General features: G+C 42.4%; 1 protein-coding gene across 1 annotated transcript; it reads left to right on the top strand.

The window, feature by feature from the left end:
* The first annotated feature begins 204 nt into the window (after positions 1–204).
* LOC136573159 (UDP-glucuronosyltransferase 2A1-like) lies at positions 205–25,268 on the top strand. Its single transcript, XM_066574393.1, has 6 exons — positions 205–964; positions 9,518–9,666; positions 16,689–16,820; positions 19,719–19,806; positions 21,490–21,709; positions 23,691–25,268. Exons 1-6 carry the CDS (start codon positions 247–249, stop codon positions 23,968–23,970), a joined length of 1,587 nt encoding a protein of 528 aa, XP_066430490.1. The 5' UTR covers positions 205–246; the 3' UTR covers positions 23,971–25,268.
* The last annotated feature ends 14 nt before the right edge of the window (positions 25,269–25,282 follow it).

Raw genomic sequence — 25,282 nt, 5'->3', positions numbered from 1 at the left:
AGTTGCCCTGACATGTAGACATTCCAGAGAAGCTGAACTAACAAGTAATTATTTTCTTTGCTCCAAATACTAGAAAAACAACAATTGTTTTGTAAGTTCATGGACTCACCAAGGGAAATTTATGGGGAGGAAATACTTGAAATGTGGCATGTTTCTCTCTAGTGTTGAGAACCTTTGGCTCCTCCTTGTGAAGTTGGTACTTTTCGGACTGCTACTCATAACTTCAGCTCACACTGAATCATCAACATGTTCCCTGCTGGAGCTTTTCGCTTGCTGCTGTCAATATGCTTCCTCAACACAGTCTCTGCCGGGAAAGTTTTGGCTTGGCCGGCGGACACCAGTCATTTTTTAAATCTGAGAATAATCTTGGAGGAATTGGCACACAAAGGCCATGATGTTACGGTGTTGGTTCACTCAGCCATGATGGTTACACTTACTGATAATGCTTCACCTTTGAAGTATGAACATTTCTCTGTTCCGTTTACTAAAGAAAAGAATGAAAAGTTTTTGGATGAATTCTTAGCTGTGTGGATTTATGATGTGCCGAAAATGTCTTATTGGGAGTTCTATGAAGAAATGAAGAAGATCAACGAAGAATATCTAAGAACACAAGAACACGTGTGTAATGGTGTGGTCAAAAATGAGTTGCTGCTAAAAAAACTAAAAGAGAAGAAGTTTGACGTTGTGATTTCAGACCCATTGGAACCATGCGGTGAACTTGTTGCTGAGCTGCTTGGTGTGCCCTTTGTCTACTCCTTTAGGCAGTCAATAGCCAACTCAATGGAAAGACTCTGTGGACAACTTCCAGCTCCATTTTCCTACGTTCCTGGCTCTATGGTGGAGCTAACTGACAAAATGTCTTTTGTAGAAAGACTCAAAAATATCAACTTTTACATATTTCAGGATATCTTATTTCATCTACTCTTAGCTGGAAAATGGGATGGCTACTTCAGTGAGGCATTAGGTAAGTATGAATGAGAATAGTGAGATGTGTGTATGAATGTTATTTAAGGATAGGTTTACACTGGATTTGGAACGTACATCAAAAGTTATATTCTATTTTATATATTTACCCACTTCTCAGTGAATCTCAAACGTACATCCAGCATACATGCCTCAAGTGAGCAGCCATATGTGCTAGACATAAGCAGGTGTATGACTATACAGCCGCACACTTCTGTATTGACTTCCATTGTAAATAGACATATGAAGCATGGTATATTTTTTGCGTGGGAACCCTATGGTCAACAAGACTTTTCAATACAGGTTGAGAAGCAAAAAGGTATATTGACATAAACTGGCCAACTATATACCAAAAAGACTTGCTTTTGGTATACATTTGGCTATAACAATCTATGGACATCTTGGTGTTTAATATGAGAACACTTGTGATATGTATATGCTAAGTGCAGAACCCAAGAGCAGTGTGAGTAGAGCCTAATGAAGCGGGAACATCAGCAGTAGAGATGAGCGAACGTGTCCGTTACGGACACATCCGCACCCGGACACCGGCTTTAGCGAACACTGCAGTGTTCGCGCGTAAGTGTCCGGGTGCCGCCGGGGGGCGGGGAGATGCGCGGCGGCGCGGGCGGCAGTAGCGGGGAACAGGGGGGAGCCCTCTCTCTCTCCCTCTCCCCCCCACTCCCCGCCGCACCCCCCCGCGCTGCCACGGCGGCCCCCGAACATTTTCGCCCGAACACCGAGGTGTTCGCAAAGTTCGGTGTTCGGGCGAAAAAGGGGCGGGGCCGAACGTGTTCGCTCATCTCTAATCAGCAGTAATATGTAGAATAAAAAAATGTACGTATAGTATTACCATGTTTCCCCCAAAATAAAACCCTGTCTTATATTAATTTTTGCCCCAAAGAGGCACAGGGTCTTATTTTTTGGGGGGTGTCATCTGGATCCCTCCCATTGGTCTCCACAGGCTTCAATGAATGGCTGTGATTGGTTCATCGAGCGCTAGCTCTGATAGGTTCTCAAGCGCCGTGGCTCAGCCAATCAGAGCAATCACTTGCTTGAAGTAGGGTTTGCAAAACCCATTACAAGCAACCAATGCTCTGACAGTGCTAAGAACTGCAAGTAAGGCTGCTTCAACTCTTGAGACAAGCAGGAGGGACCCGGACAATGCCTGCTAGGTAAGTATTGTTTTTTTTGTCACGTAGTGTAGCAAGGGCTTATTTTTGGGGCCGGGCTTATATTTCAAGCTCCCTCTAAAATCGGGGTAGGTCTTACTTTTGCGGAAACACCGTAGTACTTAGTACAACTAATGCAAGATGTTTGTTTGATGTATTAACTATTCATTTATCAATTTTATCAATTTTTTAAAAACTATTTTAGATCTATTTTTATCCTTACTTACTCTTTATAAATTCAAAGATAAGTTCTATTTTGGGCCTTAAGATCATTTTCTTTACAATACTCCTATGATTTATGCACAACAGAATTATTATGGAGAAATGACTTTTTCGAAATCTTTAACAAATGTCAGATGAAGATGTTCTTGTGGCCTTCCCAAAGATAAATTTATAGTAAAAAGAGGCCGTCAGTCCACATGGTTAGCCAGACCTCGTTCACACCATGTGAGGTCTCAAGTGTTATTTGCATTATTTGGCTTCCTAACTAAATAATGGAACTGCCAGATCCAGCACATACTGATCTCGAATGGCGCCAGATCCCATTAACTATAATGTGGTGAGTCCAGCTCCCGGCAAGTGATTGGAAATTTTCCCTGGCAAAATAGTGCAGCATGTTGCATTATTTTGTCTGCAATTTCATGCCAGATCTGAGTTTCCGGCCCAACGCTGTATTCATATGTGCCCTAGTGATTGTATTTTCCTTGCTGAGCTCAATGGATGCCCAATTATCTATTCTTTCAGGCTCTCAGTGGGTAATGTGATAGAGAGACATTGTGGTCACATCTAGAGATGAGCGAGCATACTCGCGAAGGGCAATTACTCGAGCGAACATTGCCCTTAGCAAGTACCTGCCCGCTCGGAAGAAAAGATTCGGGTGCCAGCGGGGGGCGGGGAGCGGCGGGGGGGAAACGGAGGGGAGATCTCTCTTTCCCTCTCCCCACCCCCCCCCCCCGCTCCCTCCTGCAACTCACCGCTCCCCCCGCGCCGGCAGCCAAATCTTTTCTTCCGAGCGGGCAGTTACTCACTAAGGGCAATGCTCGCTCGAGTAAATGCCCTTAGCGAGTATGCTCGCTCATCTCTAGTCACATCCCATCACCATATTCTTATGTGCCTGGCACAATGACTCAGTTCCCTGATAAAATGTATTTTGTCGAAAGATTAGCCCATTCCCGCTGCAGGGCGTAAGTTAACGTCCTGGCAGCCTGGTACTTCCCGCAATAGGACATAAATTTACGTCCTGGGGATAGCGCGGGATCACATATGATCCCGCGCTATCCCGCAGCGGGAGCCGGCTGTCAGTCACAGCCGGCGTCCCGCTGCAACAGCGGGGGGACATCGGAGATGCGCCCCCCGTTGTTAACCCCTTCCCTGTCGCGATCTAAGTAGATTGCGGCAGGGAAAGAGTTCACAGAGGGAGCGGACTCCCTCTGTGTCTCCGGCCAGAACTCACAATGTCATCCTGAGAACCCGGCCTGTCACCATGGCAACAGGATGCCAGGCACTGGCGTCCTGTATTGGCTATGCCTATGATCACTGTATAAGCGATAAGGCATGGCAGAGCAGCAGCTCTGCCATGCCTTATGACAGCGATCATCAGGGCAGTGGTTAAAGTCCCTCAGAGGGACACAAACAGTGTAAAAAAAACAAAGATTAAAAAAATGTAAAAAAGAGTAAAAAAAACATTTTTTTATGCTTTTTCTCAGATTGGCATAAAAAAAGGTAAAGAAAAAATAAAACCCCACATATTTGGTATTCTCGCGTCCGTAACGACGCGTACAATAAGTTGCACATGCTTTTGACTGTGCACGGAAAAAAACGCTAAAAAACTGAGGCAAAATGCTAATTTTTAGCATTTTGCCTCACTTAAAACGCAATAAAAGTGATCAAAAAAGCTGTATGTACCCTGAAATGGTACCAGTAAAACCTACAGCTCGTCTCACAAAAAATAAGCCCTCACAGAGCTCCGTACATTGAAAAATAAAAAAGTTACAGGACTTTGAATGCAGCAATTTAGAATAGAAAAAAGATTTCCAAAAAAAAAGGGTTTTTATTGCAGAAAAGAGGGAAAACCTAAAAAAAATGTAAGAATTTTGGTATCGTTGTAACCGTACCGGTCCGCAGAAAAAATGGAGTGTCTCATTTATGCAGCATGATTAACGCTGTAAAAAAGAAATAAAAAAATCTATGGCAGAATTGATGCGTTTTCTCTCCCTGCTATCATAAAAAAAAAAATTTACAATATAGTCTATGTACCCAAAAGTGGCACCGATAAAAACTACAGTTCACCACGCAAAAAACAAGCCCTTATACGGCCGCCTCGATGGGAAAATAAAAAAGTTATGACTTTTGATAAACGGAGAAGAAAATCCGCCAAAAATTGTTGCGTCCTTAAGCCCAAAATAGGCCGTGTCATGAAGGGGTTAAAGAATACTATTGTAAATTTATCTCAAGATGCCTTTCTTATTTATTATTTCACTGACCATTATTATAGTGAGGTGATAGGTAAGTATTAATTAGGAGTCAAACGTTTTTGTGTCCGTATCGTTGTTGCTATTTTTGTATGATTTTACACAACTTATTTGACATAAACATCCATTAATGTGTTTTAAATATTTGAAATATTAAATATTTTTGGTTATTTGGAATACTTTTCTACTCTGCATTATAGTTAAAGAAAAAGTTAAAATTGAAGTAAAAGTCATGATTTTACTTTTTGTTTCAAATGTTGAACTTTGGGAAATTTAATGTACGCAGAACATATGCTGTTTGAAACAAGTTGAAATGTAGGATTCACTAATTTGGCTAATGCGTAACCAGTAACCACCAGCATACTTTCAGATTGGATTCTGCTTTATTAAATTACTTAAAGGGGTTTTGTCATTAGAAAAAAAAAAATTTTTTTTACCTATTCTTCCCCAGGCAGTCTTCTTACCACATCTTCTCTTCCCCGGCGTTCTCCTGGTTCCTCCAGTCCCCCAGGTCACCTCATCTCCAGCCAGCTGGATCCTCTCCCTGTGATGTAGCATACATTCACAGGCATTCTGTTTCCTGTAGTGACATAGCGTTTGCTGCCTAGCAGGGAATGCCGAATCCTATGCCGGGCTATTGCTGCAGCTGTGCATGTGTGATGTCTCGCTGTATGTGTTCATATACTATTGCCGCGAGACACTTACTGTCTAATGATAAAACCCCTTTAACCCCTTAATGACGCGGCCCTTTTTCTTTTTCCATTTTCGTTTTTTCCTCCCCCCTTTAAAAAAATCGTAACTCCTTTATTTATCCATCGACGTCGCTGTATGAAAGCTTGTTTTTTGCGGGACGAGTTGTATTTTTCAATAGTGATATTTAAAGTACCCTATAATGTACTGAAAAACTTTTAAAAAAGTGGAGTAAAATGAAAAAAAAACCCCGACATTTCGCCATCTTTTAGTGCGTGTTGTTTCTACGGCGCACAAACGGCAACAAAAACGACATGATAACTTTATTCTATGGGTCGGTACGATTACTACGATACCAAACTTGTATGGTTTTTTTTTTTTACTATACTCTTTTTTTTTTTCAAAGACATTAAATTTTAAAAAATTATTTTCTGCGGTCATTTTGTGCGCGCAATAACTTTTTTATTTTTCTGTTGACATAGTTGAGCAAGGTCTCATTTTTTGCGTCATGTCCTGTAGTTTCTTATAGTACCAATCCGGAATACATACAACTTTTTGATTGCTTTTTATTGCGTTTTTTCTGGGAGACAGGGTAACTAAAAAAGTGCATTTCTGGCGTTCTTTATTTTTTTTTTCGGATGACGTTCACCGTGCAGGAAAAATAATGCGCTACTTTGATAGATCGGACTTTTACGGACGCGGCGATACCAAATACATATTTTTAATTTATTATTTAGATTTTTAAATAATAGATATGGCAAAAGGGAGGTGACTTAAAAACTTTTACAACTTTTTTTTTTCAAATTAAAAAAAACTTTATTGATTTTTTTTATTTTTTTTACTTTACTTTGAAGTCCCCCTGGGGCACTTTAAGATGCGATGCTTTGATCGCTCCTGCAGTATGACGTAATGCTATAGCATTACGTCATACTGCTTTTTGACAGGCAGTCTATCAAGCCACCCCACAGGGATGGCTTCATAGGCAGTCTGTTAAGGCAGCCCTGGGGCCTTTCATTAGGCCCCCGGCGGCCATGACACTTGCACGGCTCCCCCGATCTCACCGTGGGGGGGCCGTGCGGGACCCCTGAACATCGTTCGGGGGATTTAAATGCCGCTGTCAGAATTGACAGCGGCATTTAAATGGTTAATAGCCGCGATCGGCCGCTCGGCCGCTCGCGGCTATTGCCCGCGGGTGTCAGCTGTTATAAACAGCTGACGCCCGCACTGTATGAAGAGAGGTTGCCACGAGGATCTCGCAGATCATGCAGTCTATTGAAAGATGAGCAAAATACATTCAAATGGAATGTAATTGCTCATTCTTTCACAGATGTCAACGATGGATTTTAAGTAAACCAAAATCCATCGCTCAAACGAAAAGAGTACAAGGGTCGCGTTTACATATAACGATTAGCGCTCATTCGGCTGTTTGGATGAATTTTGAGTGATGATTGTTGCGTGTAAAAGGGCCTTTACTCTCCACCACATGGGAAGGAAAATGAAATTCTCTGAGCCAGTTTGATTGTAGATAGCAAATTAGCTTCACAGACAGGAAGACAAACAGATAGACCAACCAAATGTATATCCAAGTTTTCGGAGGGAGAATTTATGTGATGTTAAATGAGATGAGCGAGTATACTCGCTAAAGGCAATTGCTCGAGCGAGCATTGCCTTTAGCGAGTACCTGCCCGCTTGAGATGAAAGGTTCGGGTGTCGGTGCGGGGGAGCGGTGAGTAGCGGCTGTCAGCAGGAGGGAGCGGGGGGGAGATAGGGAGAGAGAGATCTCCCCTCCGTTCTGCCCCGCTCTCCCCTGCAGCTCCCTGCCTGCCGCCGGCACCCGAACCTTTCGTCTCGAGCGGGCAGGTACTCGCTAAAGGCAATGCTCGCTCGAACAATTGCCTTTAGCGAGTATACTTGCTCATCTCTATTAAATACGTTTGTCTTAAAAAGACAGTCTCTTTTTCATGGACCTACAAGTTTTAATTCTCAAAGGACTTTTTAAAAATGACAGAAAAATATGGGAATTCAAACTAATACGGACTTTCCAGATATTAACACATGGGCGTAATATTGCCCCAGGTTTTTTTTTGTAACCTGGATATTTCACACACATTGGCCTAATTGGTAACTTCTTAAATGACCACCTCTCCCCGTTTCATCTTATATACAAACCTCAGTCCAATGACTTTAGTTTATTATTATGTCAATGTTGTGCTCTTCCTACCAATTGTTATTCTGCCTTTTTAATGTAACTTTATGGTTTTTTCTGAGGTAAAGGCCCATTTAGACACAATGATTATCGTCAAAATTCGCTCAAAAGCCGTCTTGTGTCTAGATTGTGTCTAACTGCACTGACATCGAACAGTTTTCGTTAAGCTATCGCTCATCGTTGTCTTTCAGCGTGCTGAAAGACAACGATGAGCCTTATCAGGGATTCACAGCAGGATACAGCTGATACTATTGTTTCAGCTGTATCCCGCTCCCTGATGACAGGCAGGGTATGAAGAGCAGAGCGGTCCAGCTGTGTTCTCCATACTCTGCTCAGAGAGCTCAGCTGTATAACAGCCAGGTGCTCCATGCAGAGAACAGCTGGATGCAGAAGACAAGCAGGAGAACAAGCATCCCCCGCTTGTCTTCTGCATCCTCTGGAGCGCAAGATGATCGCTCAATGTTTGAGTGATCATCTTGCTCTCTAAATGACACAATTATCGCTCAAAAGACATCTTTTAAGCAATTATCATTGTGTCTAAATGGGCCTTAATGCCCATTTACACTGAAAAATGATCGCTCAAGCGACAGTTTGAGTGACAGTTTTTTAACGATCATCTTTGCATAACTCTTAAGTAGCTAATTAGCTACTTAAAGAGTTAAATGCAGGTGGAGCAGGACACTGCTTTCAGCTAGTATCCCGCTGACCTGATAGCTCTGAGAAACAGCTGGAGCACTGACAGCTGCTTTGTTCTCGGAGCTTTCAGCTGGTATCCTGCTCAGAAGTCCCAGCAGGATACCAGCTGAAAGAATGCCACGAGCAACACCCTCTGAGAAAATCAGCGCGCAGCGCTAATATAAGTCATCGGTGATTTCTAGCTTGCTAGAAATCAGCGATGAACGAATAGTGCACAAACACTGCACGATGGCAGCACATTTGGACAGAACGCGTTTAGACAAGACGGCTTTTGAGCGAATTTTGAGCGATAATCGTTGTGTCTAAATGGGCCTTTACAGTATTTCTATCTCTGACATAACAAATCAGCATATAGTCACTTCAAGTTGACTCAGCTTTCCATCCTTCTGAGGTCAGTAAAATGAGTACCCAGCTTGCTGGGGGGTAAAGATGACTGGGGAAGGCAATGGCAAACCACCCCGCAAAACAGTCTGCCAAGAAACCGTTACAATGTGACATCACCATAGGGGTCAGTCGTGACACTGTGCTTGCACCAGGGGATTTTACCTTACCATTTAACATCACAGATTTTTCTAGCTAACACGGTACTACGGTACGCTAATTTTCCTCTAAGTTAAAGGGGTTGTCTCGGGAAATCAAGTGGGGTTCAGCACTTTTGTATGGCCATATTAATGCACTTTGTAATGTACATCGTGCATTAATTATGAGCCATACAGAAGTTATTCACTTACCTGCTCCGTTGCTGGCGTCCCCGTCGCCATGGATCCGTCTAAATTCGCTGTCTTCTGGCGTTTTTAGACGCGCTTGCGCAGTCCGGTCTTCTCCCTGGTGAATGGGGCCGCTCGTGCCGGAGAGCTGGTCCTCGTAGCTCCGCCCCGTCACGTGTGCCGATTCCAGCCAATCAGGAGGCTGAAATCAGCAATGGACCGCACAGAGCCCACGGTGCACCATGGGAGAAGCCCCGCGGTGCATCGTGGGTGAAGATCCCAGCGGCCATCTTGGTAAAGGAAGAAAGAAGTCGCGGGGATTCGGGTAAGTAATAAACTTTTTTTTTTTTGAACCCATCCCTTGGGTTTGTCTCGCGCCGAACGGGGGGCCTATTGAATAAAAAAAAAAACCATTTCGGCGTGAGACAACCCCTTTAAGGATGAAATTTACAGATGATCGACTCCAAAAACATTTAGCGACACCCAGCTATTGTCAACTGAACTCCCAGCATCATTTAGCGTACATAAGTAACTCTGCAGTATCTACATTGATATGAATGTGATCCCGTACCTATTTAATACATGTCCTTACTAATTTGTATTTTCTTTTATTAGGTCGCCCAACAACATTGTGTGAAATTATGGGGAAAGCCGAAATTTGGCTCATTCGCACATACTGGGATTTTGAGTATCCACGACCACTCCTGCCTAACTTTGAGTTTGTAGGAGGCCTGCACTGTAAACCACCAAAGCCTTTGCCAGAGGTAAGTGCAACTCTGAGGGCCCATTCACAAAGATGTATTACCTTTCCTTGTGCTGTCTATGTAATTAATGGACAGCACAAAAACCCATTATAGCCAGTTAAGGTATTCAGACAGGCATTTTTTCACATGGACCAATGGTCCGTGTGGATAGAAAGTTGCAGCACGACCTATTCTGATCCATATCACAGATCCGTATTAGACATGCAATGTCCTCTGCTTGTGGTTATCAGGCAGCACATGGGTGTCTGTCCGTGTGTTATATTATGTGAGTTGTGCCCAAGAATCTTGGGCACAACTCACATACGCCCGTGTGAATGGGCCCTGACTTTCCTTATGCACAAATTAAAAGTAGTGCAGCATAAAATATATAAAAACTATATGGCAAAAAATATACAAAAATTCCCTTGATTAAGCACCAAGTTCACAGCTATATGGTTCCCATAGACTTCTATTAGAGGATGCAAAGGGTTCAAGGCCTTCATAACAGGCTAGAGTTAATCATTTGACAAAATAGCAGTGCACACAGGCACTGAGATGAAGCAGATATATTCAGCTGCCTATGCTTCAAAGTAAACAGGAAGAGGGCCACAGGGCGCACATGCAGGATCTCAGTGCTGTAAGCATTAACATCAGGGGTCGGGTGTGGAAGTAATCATTTCATTTAGGTGATGAAGCCTGTTAGCGCCTTAACCCTTTCCAATCCAATTTGTATCCTGGTTTTCCTAGGGGGCTTACTCTTTTCCTGCAGTTATACAACGGCGCTATCTGCTGGCTAAAGCCAGTACTGCATGAGGTGACACGTTGGATAGGCTCCGACAGCAGAGAGGCTGGCAATATACAGTAAAAGACCCCCGACGGACATCTTCCAACATCGGAGCTGTACAGCCTTAAATCATAATGTCTTCAGACGTCAGACAGAGGATTGGAAAGGGTTAATGGCTAACACATTTTTCAGATTTTTTTTCATCGTCTAATGCCAAGAGCCATAAATTAATTTTTCCATTGACACAGCCATATGAGGGCTTGTTTTTTGCGGGAAAAGTTGTATTTCGTTATTGCGTCGTTTTTTATAATGATTTTTATTATATAGTTATTTTTATAACTATTATTATTTTGTTTTAGGGGGATTGGGGAAGAAAAAGAAATTCTGGCATTTGTATTTTGAGTTTCATTTTTACGGCGTTCAGTGTGTAAAATAAATAATGTGATCACATTGTTCTCTCGGTCGGCCCGATTCCGGTGATACCAAGTTTATGCATTTTTTTATGTTTTCCTATTTTTGTGCACAAAAAAACACTTAATTTTTTTTTAAGATTTGTTTTGTGTCGCCGCATTCCAAGAGCCATAACATTTTAATTTTTGAATGAACGGAGCTCTATGGGGACTTGCTTTTTTGCAGGATAAACTCTAGTCTACATTTATTAAATTTTTGAGAATATATACATTTTTGATTGCCTTTTACTCTACTTTTTTAGAGGCAGGATGAACAAAATCTGTAATTCTGGCATGTTCTGCAGGCCGGTACGATTACATCAAAACCAGATTTAGGCTTTATTCACACAACCGTATATCGGCCGACGTTTTCACGGCCGGCCGATATACGCTACCATCTGATGCATTGGATTCCACCCTGGTTACCGTCTTAGTTCTTCAGAGCCTAAAGATTACGCTATTCTGAACAGTAAATAAGTAGCAAGGCACAATAGTAATATCTGAAAAATTGCTAGGAGAATTCCCATGACCCATCTGTATGTGTAGTGGCCACACACAATATAAATACTATCCCCTTTAACCCCTTGAGTGGCACGCCCTGAAATTTTCTGGGAGGAGCTCTACTGCCCATAGTGATATAGCACAGAAGATTTCCGGGCTATGTATCACTATGGGAGCTGCAGAGCACAATGCCACAAGCTGTGGCATTGTGCTCTGCCTGCACAGCCCCACAGAAAACCAGTGCAGGACTTTGAAAAACAGAAGCTGGGAGATTTTGCCGATCTGCCGGCAATCTCCCGCTTCTGAATTCAAACTCCTGCACTGGTTTATTTACAGGTTGCCATAGAGACCATCGGCTTGTCAGAAGCAAGCCGATGGTCTCTGTGGCAGGGAGAGCTGGTGCTTGGCTGTCAGAGGATAGCCAGGTACCAGCTCTTACAGCAGAGATCAGAGAAAACCTCAGATCTCTGCTGTGTTAACACTTTAAATGCTGCAGTCTATGTGACTGCAGCATATAAAGGGCTGTCATCATCGGGCGACCGGAATGTGATCAGGGGGTCCTGATGGGTCTCTGTGGAAGTCACCTATAGGTACAAAAAAAAGTAAAAAAAAAAAAAAAGTTTAAAAATTATTAAAAAAATAAAAACAAAAACACTTGTCTCCCTTTACTTTGTAAAAAATTAAAAATAAAATTACACATGTGGTATCCGTGTATCGGAATGACCCAGAGGAGGAAGTTAGTACATTATTTAACCCTTAATGACACTGACCCTTTTTTCTTTTTTCCCCATTTCCTTTTTTCCTCCTCCCATTTAAAAAATCATAACTCTATTATTTATCCATCGACGTCGCTGTCTGAGGGCTTGTTTTTTGCGGGACGAGTTGTATTTTTCAATGGTGCTATTTAAAGTACCATATAATGTACTGAAAAACTTTTACAAAATTCTAAGTGGAGTAAAATGTAAAAAAAAATGACATTCCGCCATCTTTCAGTGCGTCTTGTTTCTACGGCGCACAAACTGCAACAAAACTGACCTGATAACTTTATTCTATGGGTCAGTACGATTACTACGATACCAAACTTATACAGCTTTTTTTTTGCTGTAGTACTTATATTTTTTTTCAAAGACATTTAATTTTTTTAAATGATTTTCTGCTGCATCTTCTGCGCACAGTAACTTTTTTATCTTTCCGTCGATGTACTTGAGCAAGGGCTCATTTTTTGCGAGATGTCCTGTAGTTTACGTTAGTGCTACTTCAGAATACATCCGACTTTTTTGATCAATTTTTATAGAATTTTTTTCTGGTAGACAGGGTGACTGAAAAAGTGCATTTGTGGCGTTCTTAATTTTTTTTTCAGACTACGTTTACCGTGTAGGGTAAATAATGCACTACTTTGATAGATCGGACATTTACGGACTCGGTGATACCAAATATGTATTTTTCTTTTATGATTTTGATTTTTTTTATTATAAATAAGGCAAAAGGAGAGCGATTTAAACTTTTTTTTTAAAGTGTGAAAAAGAAAAAAAACGATTACAATTTGGTGTTGGCATAATCGTACCGGCCTGTAGAATTACTTTAGTATATTATTTATACTGCTCAGAGAATGCAGTGAAAAATAAAAATAAAAAAACATGCCAGAATTACAGATTTTGTTAATCTTGCCACTAGAAAAAATGGAATAAAAAGCGATCAAAATTTTACATGTTTCTAAAAATCAGATAAATGAAGACTGGAGTTCATCCCGCAAAAAACACGGCCTTCTAGAGCGCTGGCAATGGAAAAATAAAATTAATACGGCTCTTGGAATGTGGTGACACAAAAGCAAACCTTTAAGAAAAAATGTTTTAAATGTACAAAAATAGCAAAACATAAAAAAACTGTATAAACTTGGTATCGCCGGAATCATGTGACTCAGAGAATAATGTTATCACACTATTTATCTGCACGCTGAACGCCGTAATAATGAAATCCAAAAAAGAAATGGCAGAATTTTTTTTTCCCCCCAATCTCAATACAATTTTTTTACAAAAGTTATGCAGTACATTATATATACCCAAAAATGATGCCATCAAAAAGTACAACTTGTCCCACAAAAAACAAGCCCTCATATGGCCGTGTCAGTGGGACAATGAAGAAGTTATGGCTCTTGGAACGCGACTGCAAAATTCGTTGAAATTAAATGATTAGACCATTTAACCCCTTGAGTGGCACGTTCGGAAATTTTCTGGGACGAGCTCCACTGCTCATAGCGACATAGCCCAGAAGGTTTTCGGGCTATGTATCGCTATGGGAGCTGCAGAGCACAATGCCACAAGCTGTGACAGTGTGCTCTGCCTGCACAGTCCCACAGAAAACAAAGCAAGGGCTATGACAGAAGCAGAAGATATTGCCGATATGCCGGCAATCTCTGCTTCTAATGTCCTGCTTTGTTTACAGGTTGCTATAGAGACCATCGGCTTGTCAGAAGCAAGCCGATGGTCTCTGTGGCAGGGAGAGCTTCTTCTTTTCTGAATGGGGCCGCTCGTGCCGGAGAGCGGCTCCTCGTAGCTCCGCCCCGTCACGTGCCGATTTCAGCCAATCAGGAGGCTGGAATCGGCAATGGACCGCACAGAAGACCTGCGGTCCACCGAGGGTGAGGATCCCGGCGGCCATCTTCGCAAGGTAAGTAAGAAGTCACTGGAGCGCGGGGATTCAGGTAAGCACTATCCGTTTGTTTTTTTTAACCCCTGCATCGGGTTTGTCTCGCGCCGAACGGGGGGGGGGCTATTGAAAAAAAAAAACCCGTTTTGCCGCGGGACAACCCCTTTAACGTTGGTACCATTTTGGAATACATACGACTTTATGATCGCTTTTTATTGCATTTTTTCTGGGAGACAGAGTGATTGAAAGTGCATTTCTGGTGTTCTTTTTTTTTTTTTGGATTACGTTGAGCGTGGGGATTAAATAATGCACTATTTTGCTAGATCAGACATTTACGGACGCGGCGATACCAAATATGTATTTTTCTTTTATGATTTAGATTTTTTTATTATAGATATGGCAAAAGGAGGATGATTTAACTTGTATTACTTTTTTCCCTTAATCTCCCTACAAATTTTTTCACAAAAGTTATGCAATGCATTATATATACCCAAAAATGATGCCATCAAAAAGTACAACTTCTCCAGCAAAAAACAAGCCCTCATATGGCCGTGTCAGTGGGAAAATGAAAAAGTTATGGCTCTTGGAACACGACTGCAAAATTAGTTGAAATTAAATGAATAGCCCATTTAAAAAACCTGCCCTGATGGGCACGACAGGGGGGTAAGAAACCCGCCACTCAAGGGGTTAAAAAACCTGCCCTGGTGGGTCTGACAGGGTGGGAAGAAACCTGCCACTCAAGGGGTTAAACAAGGTGGTGATATCCAGCACCGAGGGACGGCCATCACATGTCTTTTTCCACCTCTGTTCTTCCGTTATGCACTTTAGTGTGATGCCCTTTTCCCTAATGTCTACACATGAACAGTTATTTATTGATGGGTAACAGGATGTTACTATAGTCAGCCCTTTGGTTTAGAAGCGAGCGGTTGAGTATTAACCAGGGGTTCTGTAACCATGCACTGACCTGCAACGTATGCCTTACCTCGGTTTTTACCATTAACTTTAGTAAAATCAGGTGCAGCCTTAACTAATTGATAAAGTTCCCGTTGATTCCGAGGTATGGCCATGCATGGCAGTGTTTTTCTAGCTATGGGGCTGTTAGAGGAGCATAAGTTGCCTGGCAAGTTGGGTACGCTTCAAAACTCAGAACGTCTATATGGTGTCTTGGGTTAAGAACAGTTTAATTCGTTCTGTGATGGAGCTCTTAACCCAAAACACTCTTATCTCAAAAGCAGTTCCCCCATTGAAATGAATGGAAAAGCCATTAATCCATTCCGGATCGTGAAGCTCTCCGACTGATTTCAATGGGAATGGCGTTGCCCCATTGAAAGCAATAGTACGCCGGCATCCCTGCAGTGATTTTCGGGGAAGGCCTTTAAATATAATCATCCCTAGCTGCAGTAAAAAAAGAAATAAAATATATACCATATTTTCCGGTGTATAAGAAGACCTTTTAACCCCGAAAAATCTGCTCTGCAGTCGGAGGTCATCTTATGCGCCGGGTATACAGATGAGGCACTGTCCCCCCCCCCCCCAAAAAAAATTAATATCTCCTGCGGCGCTGCTGCAGGCTTTCGCTCACTTGTGCACACCGGCAGAGCATTGCTTTCTGCAAGTGGGGCTTGAATGCCCCACCTCCAGAAAGCTAGTGCTCTGATTGGCTAACTTAGTCTGATGTTAGCCAATCACAGCCATTCATGACATCATGAAAAGCTTGTAAGTTGAGGCACTCTTTACCCAAAGTATCACTGTGTATATATTTATGCAGATATATGTTAAAAATAAAGAAAAAAAGACAAACCTTATTAACCTCTGAACCTAAACAACTCAACTGAATGAAGGTGGAAAACTACTAATGTATAATCGTGTGCCTTCCTCGTCTCATCCTTCGTTAAATTAGGCATGTATTAATTCAGGGTTTTGATATCTCTCAGAGAGAAATTCTCCTATACGGGCAAATTACATTAATTATGTTATTTTTAATTTCCCCAATCGGTGGGCATCATCTTGGATATAATACCAGGTTGTGTTACTAAATGGCCTCATACATTCACTGATCTCGTTTGGGGCTAAGAACCTCTCTATAAAAATCCGCCATTTTTCAAAGAACTTTGTGGCTTGAAATTCTGCACATCTCTCAATCTCCAGTGTTTCTATTCTTAAAAGACATTTTACCTGTTGCAGGACATGCGCCACCGCCGGGGGGTTGGCTTGCAGCCAATGTGCCAACACGCATCTTTTACCTATTAAAAGAATAGTGCGTGTCATATTAGAACTTTTCATCTGCTCACAAAGAGAGTGAAATACACAAACTTGTGGTGTTAACTGTATTGTCTGCCCCCCAATCTCGGGCACAAGTTCTTGAGATCCACCCAAAACAGTTTTATTTTGGGGCAGTGCCAGATACCGTGCAAAAAGTCAGAATTAGACTTGGAACATCTAGGGCATGCATGCAATCTTGTCAGGCCTCTGGGATGTTGAATCCATATATTGCTCCATGCATAATTTTCTTACAGAGGCCCACCCTTCCACTATCCCCTGGGGTATCTCCGGGTCCCGTAGCTCTCGTACCCATCTGTCCCTATATGTTTTATGTTTAATGAACATATTGAATATATTCTTGGAATATAAAATAGTAACTAAAAGCATTGTGTTCATTGAAGGATATGGAAAAGATTGCTCAGAGCTCAGGAGAACACGGGATGATTGTATTCTCACTTGGCTCTATGGTGAAAAACGTGACAGATGAAAGAAGTAATGTGATTGCTGCTGCTCTGAGTCAGTTGCCTCAGAAGGTAAGGAATTATAAATGTTGTTATAAAGGTCCTGCCGCGAGTATATGCCTATATTTGTATATCTACACATTATATATATATACACAGTATATAGTAAATATTTTCCAAGGCGATTAGCTCACCGCATCACCATTTGTTGGATTAGCAGGGCTCACTGCATCAAAAAGTTTAATCCAAAGCAAATGTTTTTTGTTGAAATTGGCCTCAACCAGCTTCATAGCTGCCCTAGCTGTCAAGGTGAAAGGCCTACTACCTGGGATTTCAAAACAAACACTTTTTTTTTTTTTTTTATCCATTCAATTTTTTATTAGCATCGTAAAGAAAGGAGACATACATTTTCCAATACAGTGGAGTTTTCATAAAATCTGGTACATTTTTACAGTAGTATAGATAGCTTTTTTTTTTTTTTGCTTGCAATATAACCTTGTATGTTCACTTTATTAACTTGAAAGTATTTTAACTTTTATTTCTGCAAATAGAACTTGGTATTGTCTGTGTAGCATAGCAACAGTCTCCGGACTACATCGAGACTAGAATATGAGTTAAAACATATGGGGGTTTAACAGAGTGGTGGAACAAAACATAACAGAGAGAAGACATCATGTTGTGTGGTTTTGGAGCCACATATTCCATACCGAATCATACTTTACTGTGGTGTTATTTCTGAGGGCCAGAGCTCTTTCAAAAAGGCTATGTTCAGAAACTAGGTGGGTTAGGTCTTTGATTGTTGGAACTTCATTTGATCTCCATCGTCTTGCTATAAGCAGTTTTGCTGCTAGGAGTATGTGGGCCACCAAGTGCCTGGAAGAAGGGTTAAGATGTTTTAGTTCTAAAAGCAGGAGAGCCGTACCTGGGAGTTTTGGTATATTAGATTTTGTTGTGTTTTTGAGGAGAATAAAGACCTCTCTCCAGAAGGAGGAAATCCGTGGGCATAGCCAGAATATATGGAGAAGGGAGCCCTCCTCACCGCAATCTCTCCAGCATAATGCCTCTCTGGACAGACGGAGGGTCTTAAGTTTAAGTGGCGTGAAGTACCATCTTGTTATTAGTTTTATGTGAGTTTCTAGCATGTTTGCACCTCTGGTGGCCCTGTTTGCCCATTTAAATGCATCTGTCCAGTCTTCGATTGATATTTCGGTTGCTAGATCTTTCTCCCAACTTAGGAGATGGCACTTCTTTCCAGTTTTTAAGTTTCCCGCTAGGTGGTCGTAAAAGAATCTGGTTTTGGAAGTATTTGTTTGCCAAACTCCCTCAAGACCTCTATGATTTCCCCAGGGTACGGCTATGTTTTGTACTTGGTACGTTTGAAGGAATGATCTAATTTGGAGGTATTTAAGTGCATCTTCCTCAGGTAAGTTGAATTCTTTCACTAAGGATCCAAAGGGTTTTATGGAGCTTCTGAAGATTAGATCCGAAATATGTTTTATTCCTTTTTTAATCCATGGGAGCATCTGGAGGTCTGTGATAAAGTATCCTAAGCAATCAATGGGGATCTTTTTCAAGCTAAAGGATTTTGCTTTATCTGAGGATTTAGCTAATTCACTCCATGCTTGTAGTGTTGCCGACATGGTTAGCGATAAGGGAGGAAGGTTTACCCTAGAGCGTAATTGAGGGGAGGAGATGGCGAGGATTTTTGCGTATATCAAGGAGTTTAGGGGTTTGGGGCTAATCTCTTCTGCCTCTAAGTTGGGCCAGCTGATCGTTGTTGGTCTCGCTAGCCATGCTAATGATTGGTTTATCAAAACAAACACTTTAACTCATACTGGTATCATGGCTCCCATAGGGTAGAATCGTCTGTCCTTCCCAAGCCTGTGAGCCCTGTGTGAACAGCTCATACCCTTCTAACCTCTTCCTGACACAGCCAGTTTTGTCATTCTTCACCCCTAATTTCCAAGTGCATGGGACTATTTAATGTACCATATAATGTAATTAAAAACTTTTAAAAATTTTTAAGTGGGTTGGAAAAAAACCCTCCAAAATTTCATAACAGTTTTTTGAGTTTTGTGTCAATGGTGCTGTGTGAAGGCTTGTTTTTTTTGAAGGGTGACATTATCATTTATTGGTATCGTTTTTGGGTACATATGACTTTTTATCACATTTTTGGAGAGGCGAAGTGACCAAAAAACAGCAACTCTAGTATTGTGTACTTTTTATGGCATTTACCTGCAATATTTTAATAGTTGAGACTTTTACAGATGTGATAAACCTCTGATGTTATTTTTTATTGTTTACATTTCTTATATGATGGATGGAAAAGGTTTTTTTCAACTTTTAATATTTAATGTTTTAATATTGTACTAAAGTTAGCTAGCACTTCCTAAGACTATGCTCACAGTTGTGATGAAGGCTCCACTTTGAGCCTACAGCACAGATGTGACTCTCAATACACCATTAGGGAAGCTTGATGGAAACCCGATGCAGCCTACTACAGTTAATGTGGTCCTCCGGACACCATTCGTGCCAGTGAGCTGTGTAGTATTGAGTGGGCATGGTTATGCTACACAGGCTCTGAAAAAGCAGAGGGGAGGGAGAGCTGAGCTTATGCACGTTCATGAAAGACACAGCAAATGATCACTGCTGTGAACACCCCCCAAGTCAGAAACATCAATGTAGGAGAAAATGCAAACTGAGTAAGAGGCTTTCTAAATTCATAAGAAGGAAAACTCAATGCAAAAAAACAGAACCGTGCAGCATTTTCTTCTACAGGGATTTAGTAAGATATGTGTGTTTTGATTTTAATGCAGAAAGGTTTCCATAGCCTTCACAGTTCTTAGCACATATTTTGATGCCATTGTGTGATCCCACCTGCCACGTCCAGAGACCTCACTCAGATAGGCCTACTCTACACATTATACCCAAGGGACCCATACATATATAATCATTTTGCTATATGAACAGGTTATCTGGAGATACAGTGGCAAAATACCATCAACATTAGGGAAGAACACGGTGTTGTATGACTGGATACCACAGAATGATCTCTTGGGTAAGTTCTAAAGACACATACTAATGCTGCACATATATGTATGCCAAGAATTAAAGCTCCTAAATGCTGCCAGAGGTTTATGCTGATAGTTCTGCAAAATCACTTTTCCATAATTCTTAAAATTACTTCAGCAGATATAATTATGACTTGTTCAATGGGAAAACCAGCTCTACATTACAGAAGAACTAGTTTTGGATTGTCTCAGTAATCATCATACAGAATTCTGAGAAACATGTTTTCTATTACAGTACATACACTACATGCAAATAGCATGTAAAGGCCCATTTACACGAAGCAATAATCGCTCAAAGATCGCTCAAACGACCGTTTGAGTGACGGTTTTGAGCAATCTTTTTGCATAAACTATTAAGTAGCTACTCAGCTACTTAAGAGCAATTAAACGTGCAAATGAAGCCTTTAGCTGAAAGCAGTTAATAGCCTGAGGGCTCTTATCTGCTTTCGGTTCTTTGTTCTCAGAGGGAGACAATGCTATCAGCACCACCCGTGGAGAACTGCTGATAAGGCTGAACAATGATTTTTAGTTTGGCCTGAATTTAGCGATCAGCTAGCACGATAGCCGCGCATTTAGATGCAACGCTGATCGCTCAAACGATTGCTTTTTAGCGATTTTTGAATGATCATCACTCAGTGTAAATGGGCCTTTACGTACGGAGGTATTATCCGCCAAATAAACGTTTAGCGTGATACATATGTTTAATGTGCAGAATGTTTCTTCAGCTATTTGTTTAGCTTATTGTAGTCTAATGACTGCCAAGCTACGCAAATAGCCTAGGCGCAACGCTAGTCAAGCTGCAGCTTGATGCATCTGGTAAGTCAAGACGATACTACACAAAAGGTTCACAAACTAAAGCTGACCATACACATTTGATACCCACCCATTTACTTGGGATCAACTGATCTGTTTGGGACATCTAGACCTCTCGCCAATGCAGATTTTTGAAGAAAGAAGGATCAGCATCTTGTACTTTAACCCCTTACTGCTCTGTGTCATAAAAGTGCATCACAGTCAGTATAGTGTTCCCACAAATCCCCGTTTTAGTTCAGTGCAGTGATGAGGATGGCCCAGGAGCTGAGTCAGCATTATAAATGTGGGTTTAGTCTGCATTAACAGAAAGGATCATGGATAACCCCAATCCTGGCCGTTTATCTCCTTAGATGCAGCAGTCAATAGTGACTGCATCACCAGTGTGGTTTTCAGAGGAAGGAGGCTCTTTCTGTAAGTCTATTGGTACCCCTGTGACACGTTTGCAGGTGCCAATGGGTTGACATGACCGAATTTCTATTGCTGTTTCCACATCCTAATTACAAAGTTTCTGATAAATACGAGCTTAGATGAAGAGAAGATATATTTATAGGACATTCCAAAAGTTTTCTAAATTCCTTATATTGATTTTTGCCCCAAAAGAGTCACTAGGTCTTATTTCCTTGGGATGTCTTACTATACTTACTTAGCTGGCTGCGCCCAGGTCCTCTCCCTACTCTCCGGAGCTCCAGTGTACTTGCTGCAGTCTTCGGCTGCCTACAGAAGATCGCTTCCAGGTTACGAGATTCATAAATCCCACCTCCAGGAAGCGATGGCTGTGATTGGTTCTCGAACGCTGCTCAGCCAATCAATGCGTATATGATTAAAACAGTATCATCATTAAAATGCCCTCTTTTTAGGCCATCCAAAGACCAAAGCATTTATAACTCATGGAGGGACTAATGGAATTTATGAAGCCATCTATCATGGAGTGCCTATGGTGGGAATTCCACTATTTGCTGATCAGCCAGATAATATTATTCATATGAAGACCAAAGGCATGGCGGTAATGCTAGACATCAACAAGATGCAGAGCCAAGACTTGGTGGATGCCGTCAACACTGTTATTAATGATCCAAGGTAAGAAGTTTGCAACCTACGTAAAGGGCACAGGTCTAGCCAGGCAGCAATCAGATAGTGGAATTAAGAAAGAAGTCGAGTCAAAATCAAGTAAATGAATAGAACCCCTTCACAGAATCACGAGCTGTAAACAAAGTATATCGCCCTGGCCAAGGATGTGATGTTAGAGTCAGGTATAAGTACGCATGGAGGCTTACTCCATGGGCTGAGCAAGCTTTACTTAATGCACCCTGACTCCTTAAAGGAACACTAGACCTAGAAAGAAATGATTAAATTAAACAAGAAATCTTGTTGCCCTCATTGTTTGTCAGTCTACAAGTTTTTATGAATGTTCCTGAAGCAAAGAGTCTTACAGAAATCTTACAACAACACATAGTTAGAGACACTGTCACCTACTTTTAGCCCAATAAGCTAAGTTTATGGGCTGGAAGTAGGTAAACTGCTGAGTCCAAGGATGTAAGTGTTATACTTACCTACCCCAACGTATCCCCGGTGTCACTGCTGGAAACCGTTGCTTAAGTACATTAAGCAGCACTGACTAGATAATGGGAGGACTACTTAGGAGCGTCACTCAATACACTGAACACTAAACCTAGAAACAAATGATTAAATTGAACAAGAGATATGGTTGCGCTCAATGTTTGTCAGTCTGATGTTAAAGGCTCCTAAATTCAAATTTCTAGTTGCTACAGTATGAGCAGATTAACAGATCTGGTATTATTGTATCTTGACGCCACCAGGAAGCCAAGATTGACAGGGGGTGACGCCCCCCCGTACCTGATTGGCTGCACAGCTAGTTGGCCAGTAGGTCCTGAAAGGCCACTAAGGATTCCCAGAAAGGGGCTTCCCCGGCGCCGTAGTAGAAGAGTGGACTGCGGCAGCATTGGGAGCAGTGAGCGAGGGAACCGCCCTCATGGAGCACAGTGGGAGTGGTGAGCAGGGGACCTGCCGTCATGGAGCACAGTTGGAGTGCTGAGCAGGAGACCTGCTGTCATGGAGCACAGTCGGAGTGGTGAGCAGGAGACCTGCTGTCATGGAGCACAGTCGGAGTGGTGAGCAGGGGAGCGGTTGTCATGTAGCACAGAGGTGGGGACCGCCACGAAGCTGACAGGCGGCTCCTGGAACACAGCAGAGAGCTGGCGGCTGGTCACCTGTCCCAGGGGAGGGACACAACCGGGGCCTGCGGCACCATTGGAAGCAGTGAAAGGGGGACCAGCCGTCAGGGACCACAGAGGCACCGGCAAGCACGGAGCTGGCAGCCACCTGGCGGGATGCAGCACTGAGACGGCGGCTGTCCCGGAGCTGCAGCATGTACATTGATGTGTGCCTGCCCTGCAGCCTTAGGCAGAGTAACTTGTTATCTTAGGCGTACATTATTACATGTTAATTCTGCCATGTTACAGCAGTAACATGGCAGCATTTACAGCTCATAATGTAGGCCTAACAAGACAAGTAACTCAGCCTAAGGCTGCAGGGCAGGCACACATCAATGTACACTGTGCTGCTAGGACCTGCCAGTCTTGACCCTATCGGGAGCTAGGGGTGTGAGAGGGGCGTTACTCCTGTCAAACCACTAGCTTCCGGTGGCGTCAAGATACAATTACACCGACAGATCCAAAGCTTAGAAAAGTTAATTGCTGACTGATATACTGCTGCCAATGGTTCAGAAGGGAAAAACCTGGGGACAGGTTCCCTTTAAAGGGATTGTCCAGGGTTAGAAGAACATGGCTGCATTCTTCCAAACACAGCGCCACCCTTGTCCGTGGGATGTGTTTGGTATTGCAGCTTAGTTCCTATTCACTTCAATGGAGCGGAGCTACAATACCACACACAACCCTATGGACAAGAGTCTTGCTGTGTTTGCAAGAAAGTTACCATGTTTTTCCATCCTGGATAACCCCTTTTTGTGCAATTATTGAAAAATGTTTAATTAAGGGAAACAAAACACAAATTCTAGTTGTTCCAACATTTTATCTTTTAGTTATAAAGACAATGCCCTGAGAATATCACAGATCCACCATGACCAGCCAGTGAAACCACTAGACAGAGCGGTCTTTTGGATAGAGTTCGTCATGCGTCACAAGGGAGCAAAGCACCTACGACCAGCAGCGCACGATCTAACCTGGTACCAGTACCACCTCCTGGATGTCATTGGTTTCCTACTGGTCTGCCTCTTCATCATCATCTACATCATCATGAAAATCTTCTCATTTTGCTGCAGAAAATGCCGTCCGGCCAAGAGGAAGCAGAAAAAACATTAGCGGCATTAATCTACTTCTGCGTGGGCTACTGGCACCTTCCTATTAAAGAAAAACTACCTAAAACATTAAATGAAAGCCCCCTAACCGCGCAGTAAAGATGTCAACAAATGTATTCCATATCCTACACATGTATGGAAATATTGATTGAAGTTAAAGGCAACCTGACTTAAAGTTTTTACAATACAATCTGCGATAAATCTTTAACAACGCCATTAATGAGATTTCCTTATTGCTATTTGGTTTTGTAATCCGTGCCCCGGAACCTTTACAATCTGCTTTGGAAGTTTCCCCAGGCTGTATTCTAATGAACTTAAAGGAGTGAGATTTAGCAGATGTTACAACAACCTCAACCACTGAACTGGCGAACTCAGACGGAACCGCAGAACCGCGACCCGACTTTATACTCACCGACAGGCGAACTCAGATGGAACCAGACAGAACCGCAGAACTGTGAAATGACTTCACACTTATAGACATACATAAACCAACGACTGACAAACGCTCTAAACACTCACCTGCATACATAGCCAGATGGAATAACTATAGGATGTACAAGGTATTCGTTCATATTTTGGCCAAGATACTTAAGCCTGCAAGCCCACATCAAGGGTCCTCATTGTCTCACGTGTCCCTACTCTAATGAGACAACTTATCTCAGGAAACCTGCCTGCATGCGGGGCGATTGTCCTGACAGGGACGAGCCCGCACTGGAACCTAGGGACCTGCCTGCATCCTAGATGAAGAAGGATCCACAGCAGGACACAGTTCATATTACACAAAAGGCAAACCGTACAGACATGCAGGAACATGACACTGATCAAATCAAAACACACACTGAACATGCCTGCTCACCCCTCATGCCCGGCCACATGCACAGACACAAAGGAACATGACACTGTTGACACTGAAGATATGGAAAGCTGCACAGACACGCAGGAACATGACACTGTTCAAACTGAACAAACAGAGAAAAGTCCAGCAGCCTCTAGCAGGGGAGCTGGTATATATGAGCAGTAGACCTAGGGGATTGGCTGGCTGGAAAAATCCACACCCAGCCAGCTCAGTCAACCCCACCTGTGGAGCATTGCTGCTGAAAACCCATATAGAACAACAGATCCCAGCAGAACACCCTAGCAGCAGAATAGATTTTCTTCGGTGCCAGGCCAGGCATGCCACTGTTCTAGATTGGCATGCATACTGATTTCTCTTCTTTGCTGTAATCCTGCATAGCCGCCATAGCAAACCCTTCCTGCGCATCTCAGATCTCTTTCACTAGCTGTAACTTCACCAGCCTACTGTGCATGCACCTTGA

This window comes from Eleutherodactylus coqui, chromosome 7 (assembly GCF_035609145.1).
Source record: "Eleutherodactylus coqui strain aEleCoq1 chromosome 7, aEleCoq1.hap1, whole genome shotgun sequence".
NCBI lineage: Eukaryota > Metazoa > Chordata > Amphibia > Anura > Eleutherodactylidae > Eleutherodactylus > Eleutherodactylus coqui.
The sequence above is the reverse complement of the archived record's forward strand: the minus strand, read 5'-3'. Positions and strand labels throughout refer to the sequence as shown.